Genomic DNA, 20997 nt, shown 5'->3' on the forward strand with positions numbered 1-20997 from the left:
ACTGGCTTACAAGCTTTCAAGAGGGAACCTAGAGCTAGGCGGCATGGAGGAAGGCAGAATCTCCAGTGAGTACTAACCAATCTGTCTAGGTGGAGCTGATGAAATGAAATGCAGAAGCGTCACTTGTGACCAAACCATGGTATTCTCAATAGCCTCACATGCATGCCACATTGGACAGTGAATAAGGAAGACCAAAGAAGAATTGATGCATTTGAGTTATGGTATTAGAGGAGAATATTAAAAGTACCATGGACTGCTAGAACAGACAAATCTGTGTTAAGAGAAGTACCACAAGAATGCTCTTCGGAAGTCAGGATGGTGAAACTTCATCTCTCATACTTTGGACATATTATCAGTAGGGACCAGTCCCTCGAGAAGGCTATCATGCTTGATAAAGTAGAAGGTCAGGGGAAAAGAGGAAGACTCCCATAGATGGATTGGCACAGTAGCAGCAACAATGGGCTCAAGCTTGCTTAACAACAATTGTGAGGATTGCACAAAACTGAGCAGTGTTTGATTCTATTGTGCAGAAAGGTCACTCTGAGTTGAAACGGCAGCTAACAACTGTTAACTGATAGTATGGTACATGGAGGGGATTGGAGGCATTGTAATGAAGCAAAGCATATGACTTGTTGAAGGTAAAACTGATGATCTGCTCTGTAAACCTTCACTCAATTCATAATAAAAAGTTAAAAAAAATTTGAATTAAGAACTGAATGATTCTGTACACAGACTGGAGCCAAACCACCTTGCTTGAAAACCTTCACATCCTATTTTGGGTCAGTTAATTGAGCTTTCTTAGTGTCAGTTCCTCCTTCCTAAAGTAGGGATGATGGTGATGGCACCTACGTGGGGTTATCTTGAGCACTGGTACCTACAGCACTCAGAGCAGATCTAGCTCAGAGGTGACCCCACAAATGCTGGTCATTCTTTTCATGCATCCTGGTGGGGTTCACTATCTTTTTTCTTCAATACCATTGTGGCAGAGAATACTGGGCTTATAGCTACAATGCTACAATCACTTTCCCCCTCCCAACACCAACCAAGCAGTTGGGGGAGGTCATGTTATATGAGCGAAAGTGGATGACCTGGTCTTTCATACAGCTCCTTCTGTCCTCCAGGTTTTGTTCTTACAGGAGGATGGACGGTAAGGCCCGAGTAAATGGCAGAATCACTAGGTAAAGGGAACCTGAGGTCCTGAATGACCACATGGAATAGACAGCCCTGACAACCCACCCTGGCCTGTGACTGAAGAAAAGCAAGCCATTTTGTGTTAAAGTTACCTTGTTTGTGGTATTTTGTTTCAACAGTTCTAGGAGACTATGGCATTACTCATCTATCAAAACCTGCCTGCCCTCTGGTCTCTGCTATCACAGCCCTGCACTCTAAGCCCACAAGCTCACCTGCTAAATAAATGTGTGAAAGGGAAGGCAGTTTCTTCTCCATATACCTTCCCCACCTTTCCTCCCTGAACACGTGGATCTAGCCCCACCCCTTCTGGAAGGAACCAAGAGGGAGAGGAAGGGAGGGAAGGGGAGAAGGAGGAAGACAGAAGAGAGAAGGAAGGAAAGAATGAAGAAAGGAGGGAGGAAGGGAAGGAGGCAGGCTGCTCGTCCCCTGTTCACCTCTCACCTCTCTGGTCCCTGGTTGAGACCAGCACCTTCCCCTACTCCCTGACAGCCTGGAGGGTTATCAGATATCCCAATAGCTGTTCCTGCCGATAGATAAACTCACTTTCTCTTGTAACTGAGTTTAAATATTGATCCACGCAATCAAGACAGGTTAATGTTCAACAGTCCAGTCTGCCTGCCCTACTCCCTGAGGTAAAGGGCCAGGAGCTGAGAGAGGGGCAGAAGCGGAAATCAGAGAGGAGGTGCCCCTCAGCCTGTAGACCCCTCTCCTGTGTCTGAGTCTGGAAGAGGGTGAGGGCTGTAAGGATATAAGGACCACAGTGCTGTGGAATCTACAGGGAAGGGCACAGTTCTGCTTACTGGCTGCTCAGCTGGGAGAAGCTGCCCAGACACCTCCCTTCAGGGACTCCACCATGGTCCTAAGACTACAAGGATTCCTTAAAGCCATTCAGAATATCCTCCCACCCACAGGGGATGACCGCAACTTATTCACTCAAGGCTCCTAGGGGTTTGGTCCCTGGGAGTCAGCCTCCAAGGTATATCCCAGGTGAACCACTGCTCCAAGCTGACACGGCAGAGGCCAGGTCCCACTCTACAGGGCTTGACTGGGGGCTGGGGACTTTCCCTGGCCCTCCCCCGCTGGCTTCCATGGGGCAGCCAGTCAATCACCTGAGCTGTGCAGCCCAGCAGTTCCCAACCAAGTTAGGCTGTCAATCTTGGCCCACAGCCAGTTGGGTTGGCGGGCCTCCACGTGGTACCTAGAAGCACCTCCAGCCACCCCAGGGGCTCCCTCCACAGTCCATAACTCCAGTCAGCATCCCTAAAGGGCTCCCTCCACAGTCCATAACTCCAGTCAGCATCCCTAAAGTGAGATGGGAGGGTCCTAAAGCTTTGAGCAGCTCCTCAGGCTCTGGGTGACCTTGTGTCAGCTGGCTGTAGCATTCCGTAACCTTAGCATACCCAAGGACCCACCTAAGAGCCTCTGCCCACACTGTTTCTGCTTCAGAGAACCTGTATCGGCCTATGCTCACTGCCTCACAGGCTGGGCCTCAGTCCACCCTCACAGATGAGGAAGGCAGCCAGCATTCCCGTGTCACCGATGAGAAGACTGAGTTTCAGAGAGGTTAAACAGCTTGCTCAAAATCATGCAGATCCAGAATTCCCACCCAAAGCCCCTCCATCACCATCCACACCTTCCCTCTGCTCCTCCTTTGGGATGCAGGTGGAAAGAGAGGGAGCCAGAAAACAGGGTATGGTCCACTGGGCCTGGAGGGTGGGGGACACGGACAGGTGAGATGGGGGTGACAGTGTGCACAGACATGGAATTGCACACACCGTAGGGTATACGAGTTTGGAGGGGAGGTGTGGGGAGGGGGCTTCTGAGGACTGACCACCAAGTGGGTGGGTCACTTACAGAGGCCTGCAGCCCTGCCCCAAGTAGGAGGAGATAAGGGATCTGGGTGGTGTCAGTGCAAACCCAGAACACTCAGCCCACCCACTCATCCAGTTTCAAAGACCCAGACCCAAACCACAGATACTCCTTACAAATGAGTTTTATTTGCTCTCTGCCTCAAGCACAAACCACAGGCAGGTTTCTCATCTGCACATCAGTACATATAGTAACAAGTGCAAAATATGCTTTATTGCAGGTACAAAAACATGGCAGTACAACTTCAGTCTGGAAGCCCACCTCCCCAGGCCCACGTCACATCTGCTTCCCTCACCCAGGGCCACACCACCCTAGCAGATGTTTCCGTCACCTTCTGGAAGTCATCCGAGATGAAAACAGGCAGGGAAGGCACATTTTAGAAAAGAAATCACTTTAAGTACAGAACTATTAGAGAATACAGAAACCAATATTTCACTCAGTAAAGGAGTCAGAAGAGAGGCAGAAACCATCCCTCTCTTCTAACAGTAAGCTTGGGTGACATCTTCCTCCAGACGCAGCCACCTGGCAAGGAAAACAAGTGCATAAAGGGAAGCCCGGCATGCTGTCTGCAGTAGGATGGGTCCATTTGCTAAGTTTTCAGCCTTGATGCCGAACCTGGAAAATGGGCCCAGATGTCCCTCACAGAGTTAGACTGAGTGCTCCTGGACACAGAAGAGGAGAGGGTAGTCAGCACCAAAGGACAGTCACTGGACAGCTAGATGGCAGCTTCCCATCAGCACATGGAAGGTGGCCACAGGGAAAGTTAAGGCCAGGAAAAGGAAGGGGGCCACAGCACACAGGCATTCACTGCGTGAGACTAGGGATCATGTTCCTTCTAGCTTTATCCAAGGCTTCCCAATCTTGCAAAGACAGAAACAGATATCTAGACACAAAGCCCCCAACAATCACTAACTGAGATGGGAACAAGCGGCTTCTTCCCTAGAAGAGCCTAGTCAAATCCCCCTGCACAGAGGAGTTTATGGGGCCGAATACTATGGCCCTCCAGTCATTAGCTGGAGGTAAATGCCAGGCTATGCCCTCTGGGGGACAGGTGTGTTCACGTTACCTACGTCAGGAAGCCACCACCCACCAGTCAGCAACACTGTTTCTCTCGGCTCCCAGGAACCAGTTCAGGCCCATGGCACAGTTCTCCAGGACCAGACAACAGGAAGGAAGAACAGGGCAGGAGTTTAAAGCTTAAATTCCCACCAAGTAGCTGGGCCAAACTCTAATAAAAGAGCCAGCTGATGGCCCTGGACCTTTTGAGGTGAACTCACCAGCCTCCACACAAAATGAGACAACAGACACAGGTCAAGTAAAGGCACTTCATCAGAATGCTTCTCTTACTTCAAGGCTCAAAACTATTTTTTCTATTACTTAAAATTATTCTTTCATCTGAGATTTTCTTTAAAACAGATTTTCTTTAAACAGGAATAGAGTGTAATGGAGGTCTAGATGAACAGCCAGTAAAACTTTTGTTAACAGGCCAGATAATAAATATTTTAGGCTTTGATGGGTAAGAGACAAAACATCTACTACAAGAGTTGGTGGTGTTGTTAAATGCCTTTGAATAGGTCCCAACTCACAGCGACCCTGTACAGGGCTTCTGAGGAGCAGCTGGTGGGTTTGAACTGCTAACCTTTTGACTCCCAGTCCAGTGCTGATCCTACAGCACCACACCAGGAGCCCACTACAAAGGTATGAGAAAAAAATTTTTCAGGAATCTTATATTAATGAAATTCGAAGTATAATAATTGAATACAATGTTTTTAATAGTGGTGGTGGTGTCCCGTGGAGTAAACTCTGACTCATAGCGATCCTGCATAGGATTTCCGAGGCTGTAACCATGTCTACAGGAGCAGAAAGCCTCATCTTTCTCCTGCAGAACGGCTGGTAGTTTCGAACTGCTGACCTTGAGGTGAGCAGCCTGACTCATAACCACTGTGCTACCAGAGCTCCCTGTTGTTTTATAGTGCAGTGCTACTGATGAGAATGTTGTGTGTGTGGTGATGGGGGAATCACATTGTACTGAATTGGGCTTCAAGATGTTGTCCCTGTCATCTACCCCACTGCAAAAACAGGTAGTGAGCTAGGCTGAACCACGTACAGTTTGCCAACCCCTGGTGAGAATGAGCCTGGGTGGCATTAATGTGCTGAAGGTTGGAGGTTTGAGTCTACCCACCCAGAAGTGCCTCTGAAGAAAAATCTGGCAAGCAGCTTCTGAAAAGCTGGCCACTGAAAACCCTCTGGTATACAGTTCTCTTGTGAACTACACGGGGTCACTGTGAGTCAGAATTGACTTAATGTCAACTGGTTGTGTTTTTTTAAGTATAACTGTACCTGAACCAGCTTCATCAACTCCAGGAGATCATCACAGATGAAAAGCGGATCTTAAGTCTCCTGAGGGAGTCTGTCTCTTAAAAATGCAGCAGAGGCACATGCTCAGATCACAAGAGTGAGCACGTCTTGCTAAACTGGGACTCTTCGGGGTGTGCTCATACCATAAACATGAGTGAGATAGGGTCCCGTGTGCACAATAAGTACACATATATATTGATATGTGGGCCACAAACCTGGCTGACACCACAGCCAATCCCAGGCTGGCAGGGAGCACAGGAGCTGGTCTGCAGCTGTCCACTGAGCCAATGGCCAGTTGTGAGATGACTTTGGTTCTTAAAGACACAACCAAGACTATGATTCATATCATGAGCCTCACACAATGGGATTCTGAGTGAAAGCATCAGGGTATAACTCCTAAAAGTTTCCTGTTATAAGACTGTGATCATGGCAATCACTCACCAAGAGACACCTAAGGACACCCAGCTCTTATTTTGAAAGGGAGGAAGCCGAGATCCATAGAGACAAAGTGACTGGTGCAAGCAAGGGCAGGTTTGAGGAGCTAGGGCCCCCTGATTTCCATCCATTGCTCCTGCCGCTACAACGCTGCTATGCCAAGATTTAACTCATTTTTCCTACCCACTACCCTGGTGTGACATTGTAGGGTAAACACTGGACTGTGAGGTCTATTTGAACTGCTAGGTGGTGGTTCAAACCTACCAGCCGCTCCCCAGGAACCCTATTCAGGATTGCTATGAGTCAGAACTGGTTCAATGGCACTTTACACTGTCATCACATTCATCTGCTTTTCCTCATCCGAGTGCTCAGGGGCTTTCTCCCTCTGTTCCACTGACAATAGAATAGCAAAAGACGCTTTTCCATTTTTCATCAACTTGTTAATGATTCTCAGACAGTAAGGAACTTGGGTCAGCCCCTGCAGCAACACTGGACTTGGATATTTGTGACATGCTGCCCAAGCCAGCTCCAATCTAGCCCATGTAAAGTGCTCTCTAGGTTAATGGCTCCTCTGAAGGGGTCTCAGGTGACATGGGCAAGAGGCCAATTAGGCAACCCCTGACATTTGCTTAGGGCTCCAAAGTAAGCCTGAAACGCCCATCCCAACCCCCAAATTTTATGGGCAAATCCTGTTTCTTCCCCATTCAAAAGTCTTTGTCTCTTTGTTGTAAAGGTGTGGATCTGGTAAATAGGAAAAGGCTCTCACAGACTTGAAACAGAGGCTTCTGGTCTAACAGCAAAGTAACTCATCATTGGCCTGAGAACATGCATGCCTTTGCCCCTGAGGTTCACTTTAGTAGTTGCTCCTAAGGAGAAACCATAGCCTAGAACAGCAGAGGGGGGAGTGAAAATTGACTCAGAGCTCACAGAAGACAGGGGACAGGACAGGGAAGGGTAAAACAGAAAATAAAACCGGCAGCGTTAAGCTCACCTGACCCCTTTGGAGAGAACACGCTGCTGAGATTTGGGATACCAAGTTATCACATTGTAGGCTTTTCTGGTACTTAGTATTTTCTACTACTTTATAACTGTACCAGGAAGCATATTTATAAGCAAGGAATTACACTGTTTTAAGATTTTACTACAGCCATTAGGAAAAGGCACAGAGAGCAGATTCCAGTGGGTCTCACAGAAAGATGCCAGACCTTTAATACACTGTTTCAGAATGGAGAAATAATAAAATAAACAGTTAGCCCCATCACATTGCTTTTAATTAAGAAAATTTAGCCTACTATTATTTGTCCTTAATGATAATATTTGGTATCACTAAGGAGCCCCGGTAGAGCTGGAGGTTAAGCACTGGACTGCTTATCTGTGAGGCCAGAAGTTCAAATCCACCAGCTGCTCCACAGGAGAAAGATGACACTTTCTGCTCCTGCACAGATTCATGGCCTAGGAAATCCTACATATAATCAGTCAGTCACTGTTGAGTCACAATCGACTGCATGGCACTGGGCCTGGCGTTTTGTTAGTGGTTATCACTAAGTATAGTGAACACAGATTCCTTCTTGAGAGGCTGGCAACAAAAAGACCAAGGTTCTAGTCCAGGTGCTATCAGTAATGGCTATGTAGCCTTGAGCACATTAGTCCCTTTCCCTGTGGCCCACTTCTTCATCATTCACAAAGAGGGAAAGTGTGGCCCTGACCCTCCCTAGGATGGCCACCAGTGCACCAAGAAGGAACTGCAGAACAATACAGTTCAGACAGGTAAAGGGGGAAGACAGCAAGAAATAAAACAGAAAGCCCATTTACATTATAAGAATGCAGGAGCCAAGCATGGACCGAGTAAGGAAAAATGAGCGTCCCCATCACAACACTGAGTCCCAGAAAAACATCTCAATGAGAATCAGGGGACTTAACATGGGGGCCAAGTCCATTTAATGGGGAAAGAACAGTCTCTTCAACAAATGGTCCTGGGACAACTGAATTTCCACATGCAAAAGACTGAAGTTGGACCCCTACCTACCTCACACCATGTAAGGAAATAAACTCAAAAGGGAACAAAGACTTAAATTTAAGAGCTAGAACTATAAAATTCTTAAAACCTAAGGGTAAATCTTTCTGACCTTGACCTTGGATTAGGCAATAACTTCTTAGATATAATACCAAAAACATAAACAACAGAAGAAAAAGTTGGTAAACTAGATAGCATCAAAACTAAATCTCCCATGCTCCAAGGACACCATCAAGAAAGTGAAATGACAACCTGCATACAAAATGGGAGAACACTTGTATTAATTATATATCTTAAAATCCTGTGTGTGTATATATATATATATATATATAAATATACATATAATATATGTAAATCATACAAGTGAAAAGGAAAAGACAAATGATCTAATTATATATGGGTAGAGGATCTGAATAGAAATAAGATGGCCAATTAGTACATGGAAAGATATCCAACATCATTAACCACTGTTGTTGGTATTAAGTGGCGTCAAGTTGGTTCCAAATCATAGCAACCCTGCATAGGGTTTTCTAAGGAGCAGCTGCTGGGTTTGAACTGTTAACTTTGCAGTCCAGCACATTATCCTGAAGCACCAGGATAATGCAATTAAAACCACTTCATATTCACTATGATAATAAGACAATCACCATATGTATTGGCAAAGATGTTGGAAATTGGAACCCTCAACATTGCTGGTGGAAATGGAAAACGGTGTACTCACTTTGGGAAACTCTGGTTGTTCCTCAAAAAGTTCAACACAGAGTTACCATACTAGCATTTCCTTTCCTTAGCTATATTCTTAAGAGGAATGGCAGTAAATGTCCACACAAAAACTTGTACTCAAATATTCACAACAGCATTATTCATAACAGCCCCAAAGTGGAAACAGCCCAAATGCTCATCAACTGATGAATGGGAGAACAAAATGTGGTATACAACCGTACAATAGAATGGATATATATAATCAGGAATGAAATACTGGCGCAACATGAATGAACCTTGAAAATATGCTAAGTGAAAGATGCCAATCAGAAAAGGCCACATATTATATGAATCCATCTATATGAAATGTCTAGAACCAGGAAAATTCACAGAGACAGAAAGCAGATTCATGGTTGCTTACAACTAGGGAGGAGTTAGGGAGAAAAGAGGAACAGAATGGAGATTGCTAAACAGTATGGGGGTTTCTTTGGAGGTTAACAGAAATGTTCTAAAGTTGGTTGTAGTTATGGTTCACAACACAGTGAATATACAAATATATTAAAACTATAAAATAGTATACTTTAAATGGGTAAATTATATAGTATTTTAATTATATTTCAATAAAGCTGGTACCCCTTCCCCACAAAAAAGAAAAAGAATCCAGGGCCTACACCACACATGTCCAGACATAACTGCTAACCAAGCCTCCTTTCACTTTCAGAAGTGTCCTGGTGACTGTGGTACATTTATCAGTACCCTATCACATTATCACCATGTTGTCACATGCCACCTGATGACCTCACCCCATCACTGGGATGTCAGGCAACTACTCTGCCCCTCTGTCTACTCAGTCCTGGTCGCCTCTGAGCCTAACACGATAGTCACCAAAGAGCTCAACTTCAGACACTAAGAACTACCACAGTAGCCTTTGGAAGGTGAACCCCAACTAGCAAAGAGCCAAAGCCCTGGGCCATTGTGGATCACCAGATCCCAGGAGCCAGAAGCAAGACAAAGACTAATTTCTGAGTCTGTCACACTTACTGATATTCGAACTGCCCTGTAACTAACCCTTTAAGTCCTGGTGTGGCGCAGTAGGATAAGCAGTGGACCAGACCGCAAGATCGGTTTGAACTGCAAGATCGGTGGTTCAAACATACCAGTCGCTATGAGTCAGACCTGACTCGATGGCACTTAGCAATAAGACATTAAGAAAGTATGATGATGGAATGCTTATTTTCTAACCCCCCTCCTCAACTTACTGAGGGGATAATTACACCAAAGTAGCTGAAGAACCATTTGGTTTTCATCCCTTTTCTATTCATAAGAACCTGCCTGAAAATGACCCCTTCTCTCTCCCTGCCATCGGAGGGGTGTTGTACAGTTACACATCAGTGCAAGGAGATGAGCCCACACCTGGTCTTTACAGTAGCAGATTCCTAGAAACAAGGTAAAAGGTAAAAGAAGCAAAAGATACAGAAATAACTCCATCCCCAACAATCCATCCAAGAACAGGAGAGACGGGTGCACATCAGGGACACCGAGAAGGGAAGTAACCAGGAGAGGACAATGGTGGAAGAGCACCCATCCCCGTCTAATTAGCAGGCCTGGCCATGAAGCCCATTGCTGGAGAAAAAACTGCAGGGGTCTCAGGGGCTGAGGCAGGCCTTGCTCTGAAGGCAGAAGCGGCATCAGAAGGAAGTAATACGGGTAGCACCTAGACACCAATAGCCCAGGCGCATCACCTCATGTCCCCACTGTTGGTCTCTTTGGAATGTAAGGGATTGGGAAGAAGAGCCAGGCACAGTTCAAAAGCTGAAGGCCAGCAGGAAGGGAGAGAGGAGCCTCTCGCTGTCTGTAATCCAGAGACTGTGCACCCACAGGTTTCTGCTGATGAATGATCTGTCAGGGTTTGTGCAGGCCCCTCCTGGCCTCCGCGAGCCAGACGAGTCGCTGCTGACAGTGGTGTGATGTGGTCGGTGTGGATGGGAGTCGGAGGGAGGTGAACATCCTACTGTGGCTCAGAGTGCACACTTCAGGATGATGTGGTAGCCGTCATTGCTCTCCGCTGTAAGACAGAAACAGGGAGCAGTGTCGGGGCATCTGAGAGTTAGGAAAGTCATGAGAATAGGGTACCAGCAGATACCCCTAAAATAAGACTGGTTGTGGTGGTGTGCCATGGAGTCAGTTCCCACTCATAGTGACCCTGTATAGGGCTTCTGAGGCTGTAAATCTTTATGGGAGCAGAAAGCCTCACCTTTCTCCCGCGGAAATGCTGCTGGATTCAAACTGCTGACCTTGCAGTTAGGAGCCTAACTTGTAACCCACACTACAGCACTAGGGCTCCAGAATGAGACTAGGTACAGCAAAGCATGCTGGTAAAGACTGGGCTTTCCTGACTGCCTTGGTGTTCTGAAGCATTGTCAAGTCGGTTCCAACTCATAGTTACCCTGTACAGGGTTTCTGAGGAGTGGCTCATGGGTTTGAACCACCGACTTTGTAGTTTGAAGCCCAATGCGGATCCCAGAGCACCGTGCCAGGACTTCTGCCTTAGCATCTGCCTTTTAGTTTCCTTTCCCATCACAGCCCTAGGCCCAAGAACTACAGGATCTAGGTCCACAGAGGCTTTGGACAACCTGTGGGTTTTTAGGATGTTACAGACCCCAGCTACTGAGGACACTTGTCTAGATCCACAGGGCAAAAGAGCCAGTGATTTCATTCATGGCTCAGTGGCTGCTGGGACGACCCTGGCGACCAATATGGATCTCAGGAACCAGAGGTAGATAACCAGGTCTTTCTTTCAAGGCACCTCTGAAATTATCTCGAATCTCCAACCTTTCAGTTAGCAGTAAGTGAGTTAACCCTGGTACCCACAGGGACTCCTGTGGCCCAGTGAGAGGGTTTTAATTCTGCATGCTCCATGTGCCCACCCTCCCAGCCCTAGGGAAGGCCACGCTTCATCTTTCCTTCTCTACCTATTCAGAACGAAAATGCTTTTACCACACAAGTTCTTCCTTCAGGGATATCCAAATTTGCTGAGACTCGTCTCACACACCTTCCAAAGGTGGGCCCTGCTCTTTCCTCTGAGTCCTCATCCATTCTGACTCCAGACTTAGCAGCTACACCCACCTTCAGTTCCCAGAGCCCTTTAGTCAAAAATCTAAATGACACACTGCTGACCCAGGCCTTCCCTCCTGGACAAGACTTCACACTGCTGACCCAGGCCTTCCCTCCTGGGCCAAATTTCAGTAGCTCAAACACTTGTAGAGCGAGATTTCACAAGAAACATGTGTTTCTTTTTTTCCCAGGGGATGTTCACAGGTTAACCTTCTCTTGAGGAGGCCCTGTTGACCCCTCCAAATCTACCCTCCTTCCTTCACTCTGAGGGGCACAGCCAACAGATTTCAGAGAAAGAAGAAGAGGCAGCAGTGGTCTTTACCTTTTAATGTGCTGAGGATAAAACAAGATTCATCCTGGAAATTCTGCACCATCTAAAGGGCAAGAGAGACAACATGAGTCCTCAACAATGACTCTGTACCCGGAAAAGCTACTTGCTGAGTCTGACCCGGAAGCAAAGTTGTCCTGGCACTCATCTAGAAGAGGAGCAGGCTCATGCTGCGTCATTCTCGGAGAGCAAGAGGAGACAAATAAATGCACAATGAGTGGAGCACAAGCGGCGCACAAGTGTGAAAGGAAATCAGGATGCTGGCATTTCATATGGGACTTGGGATGAGAGTCCTCTTGCCTGTTCCCTCTGGCTGATTTTTTAAAAGCTCTTTCTTACAAAGGACCTCTAGATGGTGCAATCAGTTAATGTGCATACCACCTTCTAACCAAAAGTTGATGATTTTCTTCCAAAAATCATCAGCCGCTGCAAACCTTGCAGAGAATAGCTCACCCTGACAAACCCAAGGCTACCATTGAGTGAAATCAAGTCAACAGCAATGGCGTTCTTCTGTTTGTTGGTTTTTTCATGACAGCTGTTTTGTTTCTTGTTTCTATTTTTACATTTTCTATTTATATTGTGTCTTTCAGTTCCTAATATGAACATTTTATACATACATATATATATATACTAGCAACATTATATATATATATATATATCTACTAGCAAGAAAAAAGAAAACACAAAACATGTTTTAAGAAAGAAAGAAATACAGAGAGACCTTAGTAATTAGTAAGTCCTGGTGTGGCACTGTAGAATCAGCACTGGACTGCTAATCACAAGGTCAGTGGTATAGACCCATCAGCCGCTCCTTGGAAACCCTATTCAGGGATGCTATGAGTCAGAACTGACTCCACAGCACTTAACAACAACATTGTAAAACCACAGTTGGCCAATGTTTTCAGCCATTACCAACACTGATGAGGTAGCAGAGCAATGGTGGTAGGAGTGTAAATTCACATATATGGGTTTAGATGACCAGGAAAAACTGGGAAAGATTTATATAAAATTCAGGCTACCAGGATACCTGGGGATGGAGAGATGGGATATAAAACAGCTCACAAAGAAGCTTCTAAAGAAACAGATAACATTCAATTTCTTATCTGATGCAGGTGTCGTGAGGCGATTCTGAGTATTAGCAACAGAACAAAATACTGCCGGATCTTGTGCAATCTTCAAAACCTTTCCTGTGTTTGATTGAGCCCACTGCTGCTGCCACTGTGACAGTCCACGTCACTGAAGGGCTTTCTCTTTTTCAGTGTCCCTCTATCAGCCACTATGTCCTTCTCCAGGGGTTGGTCTCTCCTGATAACATGAGACGACGTATGTGAGATCAAGTCTTGGCCATCCTCTCTTCCAAACAGATTTGTTCATTCTTCTAGCAGTCTATGATCCGTTCAATATTCTTCACCATCACCTTAATTTAAATATATCAATTCTTTTCAGTCTTCTTTATTCAATGTCCAGCTTTCACATGCATATGAGGCAACTAAAAATACTCTAGGATGAGTCCAGCTCACCTTAATCTTCAAATTAGCATCGTTGCTTTTTAAATACTTTAAAGAGGCCTTTTGCAGCAGATGTACCCAATGCAATATGTCATTTGATCTTCTGACTGATGCTTCCATGGGAGTTGATTGTAGATATAAGTAAAATAAATCCTTGACAACTTGAATCTTTGCTGTGTTTATGACAATGTTGTGAGGAATTTTGTTTTCATGTTGAGGTATAACCCATACTGAAGTCTTTGCTGTTTGTCAGTACACGCATTAACTTTCACTTTAAGTAAGCAAGATTCTGTCATCTGATATCGCAGGCTGTTAATGAGTCTTTCACAAATCCTGATGCTACGTTCTTCTTCATATAATCCAGTTCCTCAGATTATTTGTTCAGCATACAGATTTAAAAGTATGGTGAAAAGATATAATCCTGATGCAAACATTTTCTGATTTTAAACCATTACATATTGCCATGATCTGTTTAAACAACTGCCTCTTGGTCTATATACAGGTTCCTCGTAAGCACAATTAAATATTTTAGAATTGCAAAATGTTATCCATAATTTGATATAATCTACACAGTCAAATGCTTTTGCACAGTCAATAAAGCACAGGTATTGAAATTTTTAAAAAAGAGAATGAAATTAGGTCCAAAATAAAAAAAAAGATAATGGAATTTTTCAAGGAAATTTGTGAAGTGCCCTTGAATAATCTCTGGTGTCAATTCTATCACCAGTGCCATAATTTCCAACTACCAATCTTTTTTTTTCTTGCTGTTTTCAATTTCTGCATTCCAATTACCGGTTATTATCAATGCAACTTGAGTGCATGTGTGATAAATTTCAGATTGCAGAAGTTGGTAAAAATCTTCAATTTCATCATTTTGGCAATAGTTGTTGTTGTTATGTGCTGTGGAGTCGGTTCCGACTCATAGTGACCCTGTACAGGGTTTCTGAGGCTGTAAATCTTTACGGGAGCAGAAAGCCTCATCTTCCTCCTGCAGAACAGCTGGTAGTTTTGAACTGCTGACCTTCAGATTGGCAATAGTAGTAGGTCCATAAATTTGAGTACTAGTCATATTAACTGGTTTTCCTTGTAGGTGTAGGGATGTTATCCTAACCCTGACAGTTTTGTACCTCTTTAATTTCTCATTCCTCGAATAAGTATTTTAATTGTTCTTTAGACTGTTACAAACAGGCTTCATATACATCTTTGCACATGAATGTTATATCTCACAATATGAATTTAAATACTATTAAAAATACACACATATACACACAAACAAAAATGAAAGCAAATCCTCTCTCCAAATAAAAAAATACAACAAAATTGTATTGCCTGCTCTGGATTATTGCCCCAATCTTTCTAATCCCCTCTTCACTTATAAACCCCTGCCCCCTCTCTTCCTGTAGAACTAATGGGGTGCGCAGTATATTTATCTATACTGCTGGCCTACTCCCTCTAGAATGCCTAGCAGCTTAGGCACTTGGGTATGCAAAGCCCTAAGCAGGGTCTACTTGGGTTTAATCAGTAACTCCCTTGTTTAATGAAGTATCCTACACTCCAAAAGTGGCCTAGGCTGCCTCCAGTACTCTGGGCAATTAAGAAACATAATTTTCCAATTCATTCAGATTTAGGAGGCAAGGAGATTGGGAGAATAGGAATCAACTACTTAAACTGAGATGGCATTTGAGTTCTGTTCTCTACTTGCTTAACTGCTTAGTCTTCAGGGCACAGGGCAAGCTGGAAAGGAATTTCCTCAGGGACCTATAAAGTACTGCACACTTGTGGCTTTCATCTTCACATTTCATCCTGAAATGCAAAGTGGCAAGTCTCCCCTGCTTCTACCACTGCCCATTACTCTGGGCTCTATCCTGGCTATTTTCTAAGATAAGCACTCCATTCAGGGCTTCATTGTCCTTATCTGTACACAATGGGGGTAAAAAAGATAACCACAGTAGATCTGTGGGAGGAATTTTGATTTTGTGTCAAGTAGAGTCCGATCTTCCTGCATGTTTTAAAAGCCTACAAAGCCCACCTACACACAATTCCCAACATGGGACACATGGCAGCTGGCAGGGTGCTTGCTCATTACACCCACTAACAACTCTTCTTGGAAAACAGCGATGAAGGTGAGACCTTTCACCTTTGCTCTCTGATGTTCCAGACTGCTTGACTGCCTATACTAACTGTGAGTTACTTTAACTATAAGGGGAAAACCACCTAACCAACCTCCAAGAATGAAAGGAAATTCCTGTGGAATGAAGGGTGTCAAGGGGCTTGATGGCACTATGATTATATGGCAGTTGTTGTTGTTATGTGCCGTGGAGTCAGTTCCAACTCATAGCAACCCTGTATAGGATTTCCAAGGCTATAAATCTTTACAGGAGCAGAAAGCCTTATCTTTCTCCCACAAAACAGCTGGTAGTTTCAAACTGCTGACCTGTGGTTCACAGTCCGATTCGTAACCACTATGCTATCAGAGCTCCTTATGATTATATGGCAGTAGGATTATTACTCATAATGACAATGTGTGAACTATCCAAACCATTCAAAACCTCACATTATATGAACGTCTCTGGTAGCACTGTGAGTTATGTGTTGGCCTGCTAACTACAAAGTCAGCAGTTCAAACCCACCAACCCGCTACACACGAGAAAGATGAAGCTGTCTGCTCCGTAAATTTGTACACACTTGGAAATCTTATATGGGGCTGCGATGAGTCAGAATTGACTTGATGGCAGTGGGGCTGTTTTGAGTTTAACCTAAAAACATATATGCACATGTTCCTCCAAACAACCAGTGTCTAGCAGGAAAGATATCAATTACCACAAAGTAGCTGGAATGGACTCTAACTCATGGTACCCGCACGTGGGTCTGAGTAGAACAGGTTTTTCAATGGCTGAACTAGATTGCCAGCCCTTTCCTCTCACATGCCTTTGTTGTTGTTGTTAGGTGCCATCGAGTCAGTACCGACCCATACAGACTTTATGCACAGCAGAATGAAACACTGCCCGGTCCTGGGCCAACCTCACTACTGTTGCCACGCTTGAGCCAATCGATGCTGCCACTTGGACTATCCATCTCATTGGGGGTCTTCCTCTTTTTCTAAGGTTCAAACCTCCAGCCGTTCTGTAGCAGTCAGGCACATTAGACGTTTACACCCAAGGACACCATCACTTAGTGTCTCCTGGTGCCTAAGAGTGCTTACTCAGTTAGCTTCACTTTATGTGAAAACTGAGGCTTAAAGAGGCAAAGTAAATTTGCTCAAGACCATTCAACCACCAGGAAGTAGTACAAGGTGAGGAAAGCAGACTTGTTCCAAAATGTACATTTTCCTTATTTTCCAACCACTCTTTTTTCTGTCCAGTCTCCTTCTAATGTTCTTCTAGCTGCTATTAAGGCACCAAGACTCAGAACACCCCATGACAGCAGGATTAGACCTTTGTGACTCAAGCAGTACATTACCAGGCCTGTCTTAGTGGTCTAGAAGCTCTGCTGAAACCTGTCTAGGCCGCACTGACAGACATTGGCTGCACATCAATGCACTATTGAGAATGAAACCTGGGTCTCCGCGCATGGAAGGTGAGAATTCTGTCACTGAGCCACCCAGGCCTTCCCGTAATCCCCTTCACAGAGGCTTTTTGAGTTCCTGGACTTGCTGCAGGTTGGAAAGCTCCACTCCAGGAATGGGTGGGCATCCTGAGTTCTCATCCTGAAACAACTGTGTCATGAGCTCACAGGCGGCTCTCGGGGATTAGAGTCAGTGAGGGCACACTGAGAGCACTCACACATGCTGGCCCGCAAGTCTAGCCTTAGGAGGGTGGCAGGGGCACCCAAGCCTTACAAAAGCCTCTCTCTAAACACACACGGATGACTACACTTGCCACAAACCTGCCTAACAGCCACCTCCTTAGCCATCAGTGGGCCCAGTTCCAACAGGCCCGCCTCAATCCCTATGCCCTCCGGCAGGTCTGTGATACCTTCACCTGCCTCACTTATGTCCACTACACACAACACCCAGTGTCCTACGCCCCCAGAAGGACTGCGGCCCACTCAATGTGCGTGGGCTCCTCCCTTCACTAGCTGGGCTCTCAGCCCCTGGAGGACAGAGCTAGTGTATGCCCCTGGTTCTCCACAGCTCCTGGCCTAGGTGGGGAGGGGCCAGATGCTCACCAACTATTCAGAACCCAGATGTGGTCACAAACTGCCATGAGGAGCAGGGGCACCCCAATCCCCACTGCATGTATGTCTGGCTCAGGGCTCTCTGCTCTGCTCCAAGCCCGTCGGGACTCTTACCTCGTTGCTCACTACCACGTGAATCCCTGTGGGTCCCTGCCGGTAGACTCGGTGGATGTGCTGGGGGGAAATGCTGTAAAGGTGGGCAATCTTCTCAATCAACTCCAGGACCGTTAGCTCTTCCAAAAAGATGGCATGGTACACTGAGGAGGAAAGAAAAGTTCCTTTCTAAAGACAAAATGGCTGGTTTTAAGTGGCCGTTTAATTCAGCACACGCTTGCCTCCCCTCCACCCCCACCTGAGACCAATAACCCAGCTGATGGGGTGCAACCTGGCCATACTGCCCAGAGGTCACACAGCTGAGGACACCGGGCTACGGTCCTTTAGGTCTGCTTCAGTCTCTCTCGGGGCTCTTATGTAAAATGTAGGGGACCCCAGGTCTTACATACACACTGAGGCGTGGGGCCGAAGGGAGATCGGCTGGCAGGAACTCTGAGATGCAGGCTGATTTGCAGCCCTCTGCAGAGAGAATGAAATCCCAGGCCCAGGATCGGTCCCCACTATACTGATGACTTTGGGTGGCTGAGAGTGAGAGTGAAAGATGATGGCCACGTCCCAACGGAAAGGCCTCAGCAGGTGTCCCCCGCCCTCACCCAGCACACGAGCTGCACTCAGCTGGCGAGAGGGGTGCGGTGTCAACAAGTACAGGGAACATGACTTTCTCAGACAAAACTCAAACCAGCAGGGGGTGCTCAAGCTCCCCAAGTGGCTTGGGTGGACACCACCATTTGTGGGGAGCCTTCAGTTCCCAGAAGTAAAACAAAGTAAATTAGAGATTTCTCAAGTTCTCCATCAGCCGGTATTTTAAAAGTAGACTGAGTAGTTCCCTTAGAGGAATAGGGGTTAGGGTGGCCTGGAGTTAGAGTCACCCAACAGATTCGAGATTTTCCAGGATTTCAAATAGGCTGATGACTCAGGGTTTTGTTCCAAAAAGATGGTTTCTGCCTTGTTTCTTCCAATATTAACACCAAGTAGGAATCCCAGACATCGTTCAGAAAACTTTTTGACAACAGAATTCGATCTGTACTGCCTTTTTTCTTTTTTAACTTTTTTAATGCTTTTTCTGATTTTACGCTAAAACCAAATTGAACTCCTGTCAAAAAGAATCTGAAGGACTGTAGGCTGACAGCAGGTAACCTTTCATCAACGGCCTTCCCTGTCCCCACTTGGACTTGGCCACCTAGAGGAGCTTGTCATGGTTGTTGTTCTCGTGAAGTGCCAAGGAGTCGGTTCTGACTCATAGCCATCCTGTATAGGGTTTCCAAGGAGCTGCTGGTGAGTTTCAACCATCGACCTTTTGGTTAGCAGTCCAGTGCTGATGCACAGCAGGACTCCAGGAGGTAGGCAGTACTATCTTTAGTGTACACACATGGAAACTGAGGCAAAGGCCTTGATACCCAGCCCAAAGTCACATGGCTAGCTGATGTCATAACCAGCACCAGTATCCAGAGCTGGCTAACCCTCTCGTCCCTCATCAACTGATAATCCCCAAGTCTCCTCCTCCTGAGGTACTCTACTACCCCTCACCAGTATTCCTCAAGCCTGTGCAATGGGGAGACCCAGATGGCCAGAGGAGAAACACTCAGGAAAAACACACTCAGATGAGTCCAGCTGCCTGGAGCATGGCTCCTGAGGGTCACTCGTCACCAGCCCACAAGTCTGCCAATGAAGAGCTAAATGGCCTCTGGGAAGAGGGAATGGAGTATGTCCCCTCTCTGGGCCTGAGTTTTACCCAGTATAAAAAATAAGAGCTAGACTAATATTCTAACACTTTAATTTCATGATCCAATTTAACCAAAATCCATCATCATTCATGAAACCAGAGTGAGGCCAAGCACTGTTCTTTTTTGTTTTTTTTGCTATTATGTTTCCTCTGTTCCTGTGTACCCTGACATCTGGCCTCCCAATAACTCACCACAAAGCCCGCTGTCCCCACTGCCATCCCGTTTCTGCTGCAGGGCCACGCGGTTCTGCTCTAGCTCCTGGCAGACGTAGATGGTCATCTTCGGCCTCACATTCCTGGTAAGAGCAGAAAGAATGGCAGGTGGGGTGTTATCCCAGAACAGGATGGAAATAGCCATGAGAAGGACTCAGGCAGAGGCCAAGAAGGCTTCTTGAGAGCTGAGGGGAGAGGGGCAGAGACAGCCCACAGCTTTTCTCAGGGAGGTAGCAGCTTTGAGACAAACATCTGAGAACTGGGGAAACATCAAAGGGGTCAAGAGCCAAGCCAAATAGGGAGGGATCCAGGCAAGCTGAGAAGGAAAGGTGCCTCAAGACAGCCTCTGCTCAGCCCACTTCCTCTCATACCACTATCTCACTTGGCCACCTACAGAAGCTAGTCATGGTTGTTGACAACACCTCCACACTACAGGAAGGAGCCAGCCTAAGTAAGGAGCATCCAACCCACCAGGTAAGCCCACCCAATGTGGCCCAAGGGACTGTAGTCAAGACTTCTGTCACATGTGGAAAGATAAGTGCCTCCAGAAGTGTCTCCAGGAAGCCGACACCCACCTCCCTTTAATGGCATTGAAGAGTCGGATCCCATCAGCAGGGCCACAGATCTGAACCAGATCATCTCGGGACATCTTCAGCAAATCAGCACCTACACAAGTAAACAGGGTCATATGCCACGTGTGACAGAGAAAGGGCTCCAGCCCAAGTCCCTTGCAGATTCAACACTGTGAGTGGGGACTCTCACTCTCAGTGGGCACCAGACAGTCCAGAGAGAAATGGCTGCGTTTAGTGATGTTGTTGTTAGGTGCCGTCGAGTTGGTTCCGACTCACAGAGACCCTATGCACAGCAGAAGGAAACATTGCCTAGTCCTGTGCCATCCTCACAACTGCTGCCATTGCATTAATCCATTTCCTTGGAGGGTCTTTTTTTTTTTTTTCCAGTAACCCTCCACTTTACCAGGTATGATGTCCTTCAGGGATTGGTCCATTCTGACCACATGTCCAAAGCACAAGAGACAAAGTCTTACCATCTTCATTTCTAAGGAACAATCTAACTGTACTTCTTCCAAACAGATTTGTTTGTTCATCTTTTCTGGCAGCCCACACTACTTTCAATATTCTTCATCAGCACCATAATTCAAATGCATTGATCCTTCTCTGGTCTTCCTTATTCACTGTCCAAACTTTCATATGTACATGAGTCAATTGAAAATACCCTGGCTTGGGTCAGGTGC

The 20997-nt window shown here is 46.0% G+C and overlaps 1 protein-coding gene across 1 annotated transcript in view; it reads right to left on the bottom strand.

The window, feature by feature from the left end:
• Positions 1-10587: 10587 nt before the first annotated feature.
• Positions 10588-20997, bottom strand: part of TFCP2L1 (transcription factor CP2-like 1) — a 66424-nt gene continuing 56014 nt past the window's right edge. The window contains exons 11-15 of the mRNA XM_006868746.1: positions 20321-20411; positions 19725-19828; positions 17810-17952; positions 12006-12057; positions 10588-10634 (exon numbers count right to left, since the gene is read on the bottom strand). Coding sequence (XP_006868808.1) covers positions 10588-10634; positions 12006-12057; positions 17810-17952; positions 19725-19828; positions 20321-20411 — 437 coding nt within the window. The remainder of the gene's footprint in view (positions 10635-12005; positions 12058-17809; positions 17953-19724; positions 19829-20320; positions 20412-20997) is intronic.

The sequence above is a fragment of the Chrysochloris asiatica genome, unplaced genomic scaffold (genome assembly GCF_000296735.1).
Source record: "Chrysochloris asiatica unplaced genomic scaffold, ChrAsi1.0 scaffold00123, whole genome shotgun sequence".
In the NCBI taxonomy this organism is placed as follows: domain Eukaryota; kingdom Metazoa; phylum Chordata; class Mammalia; order Afrosoricida; family Chrysochloridae; genus Chrysochloris; species Chrysochloris asiatica.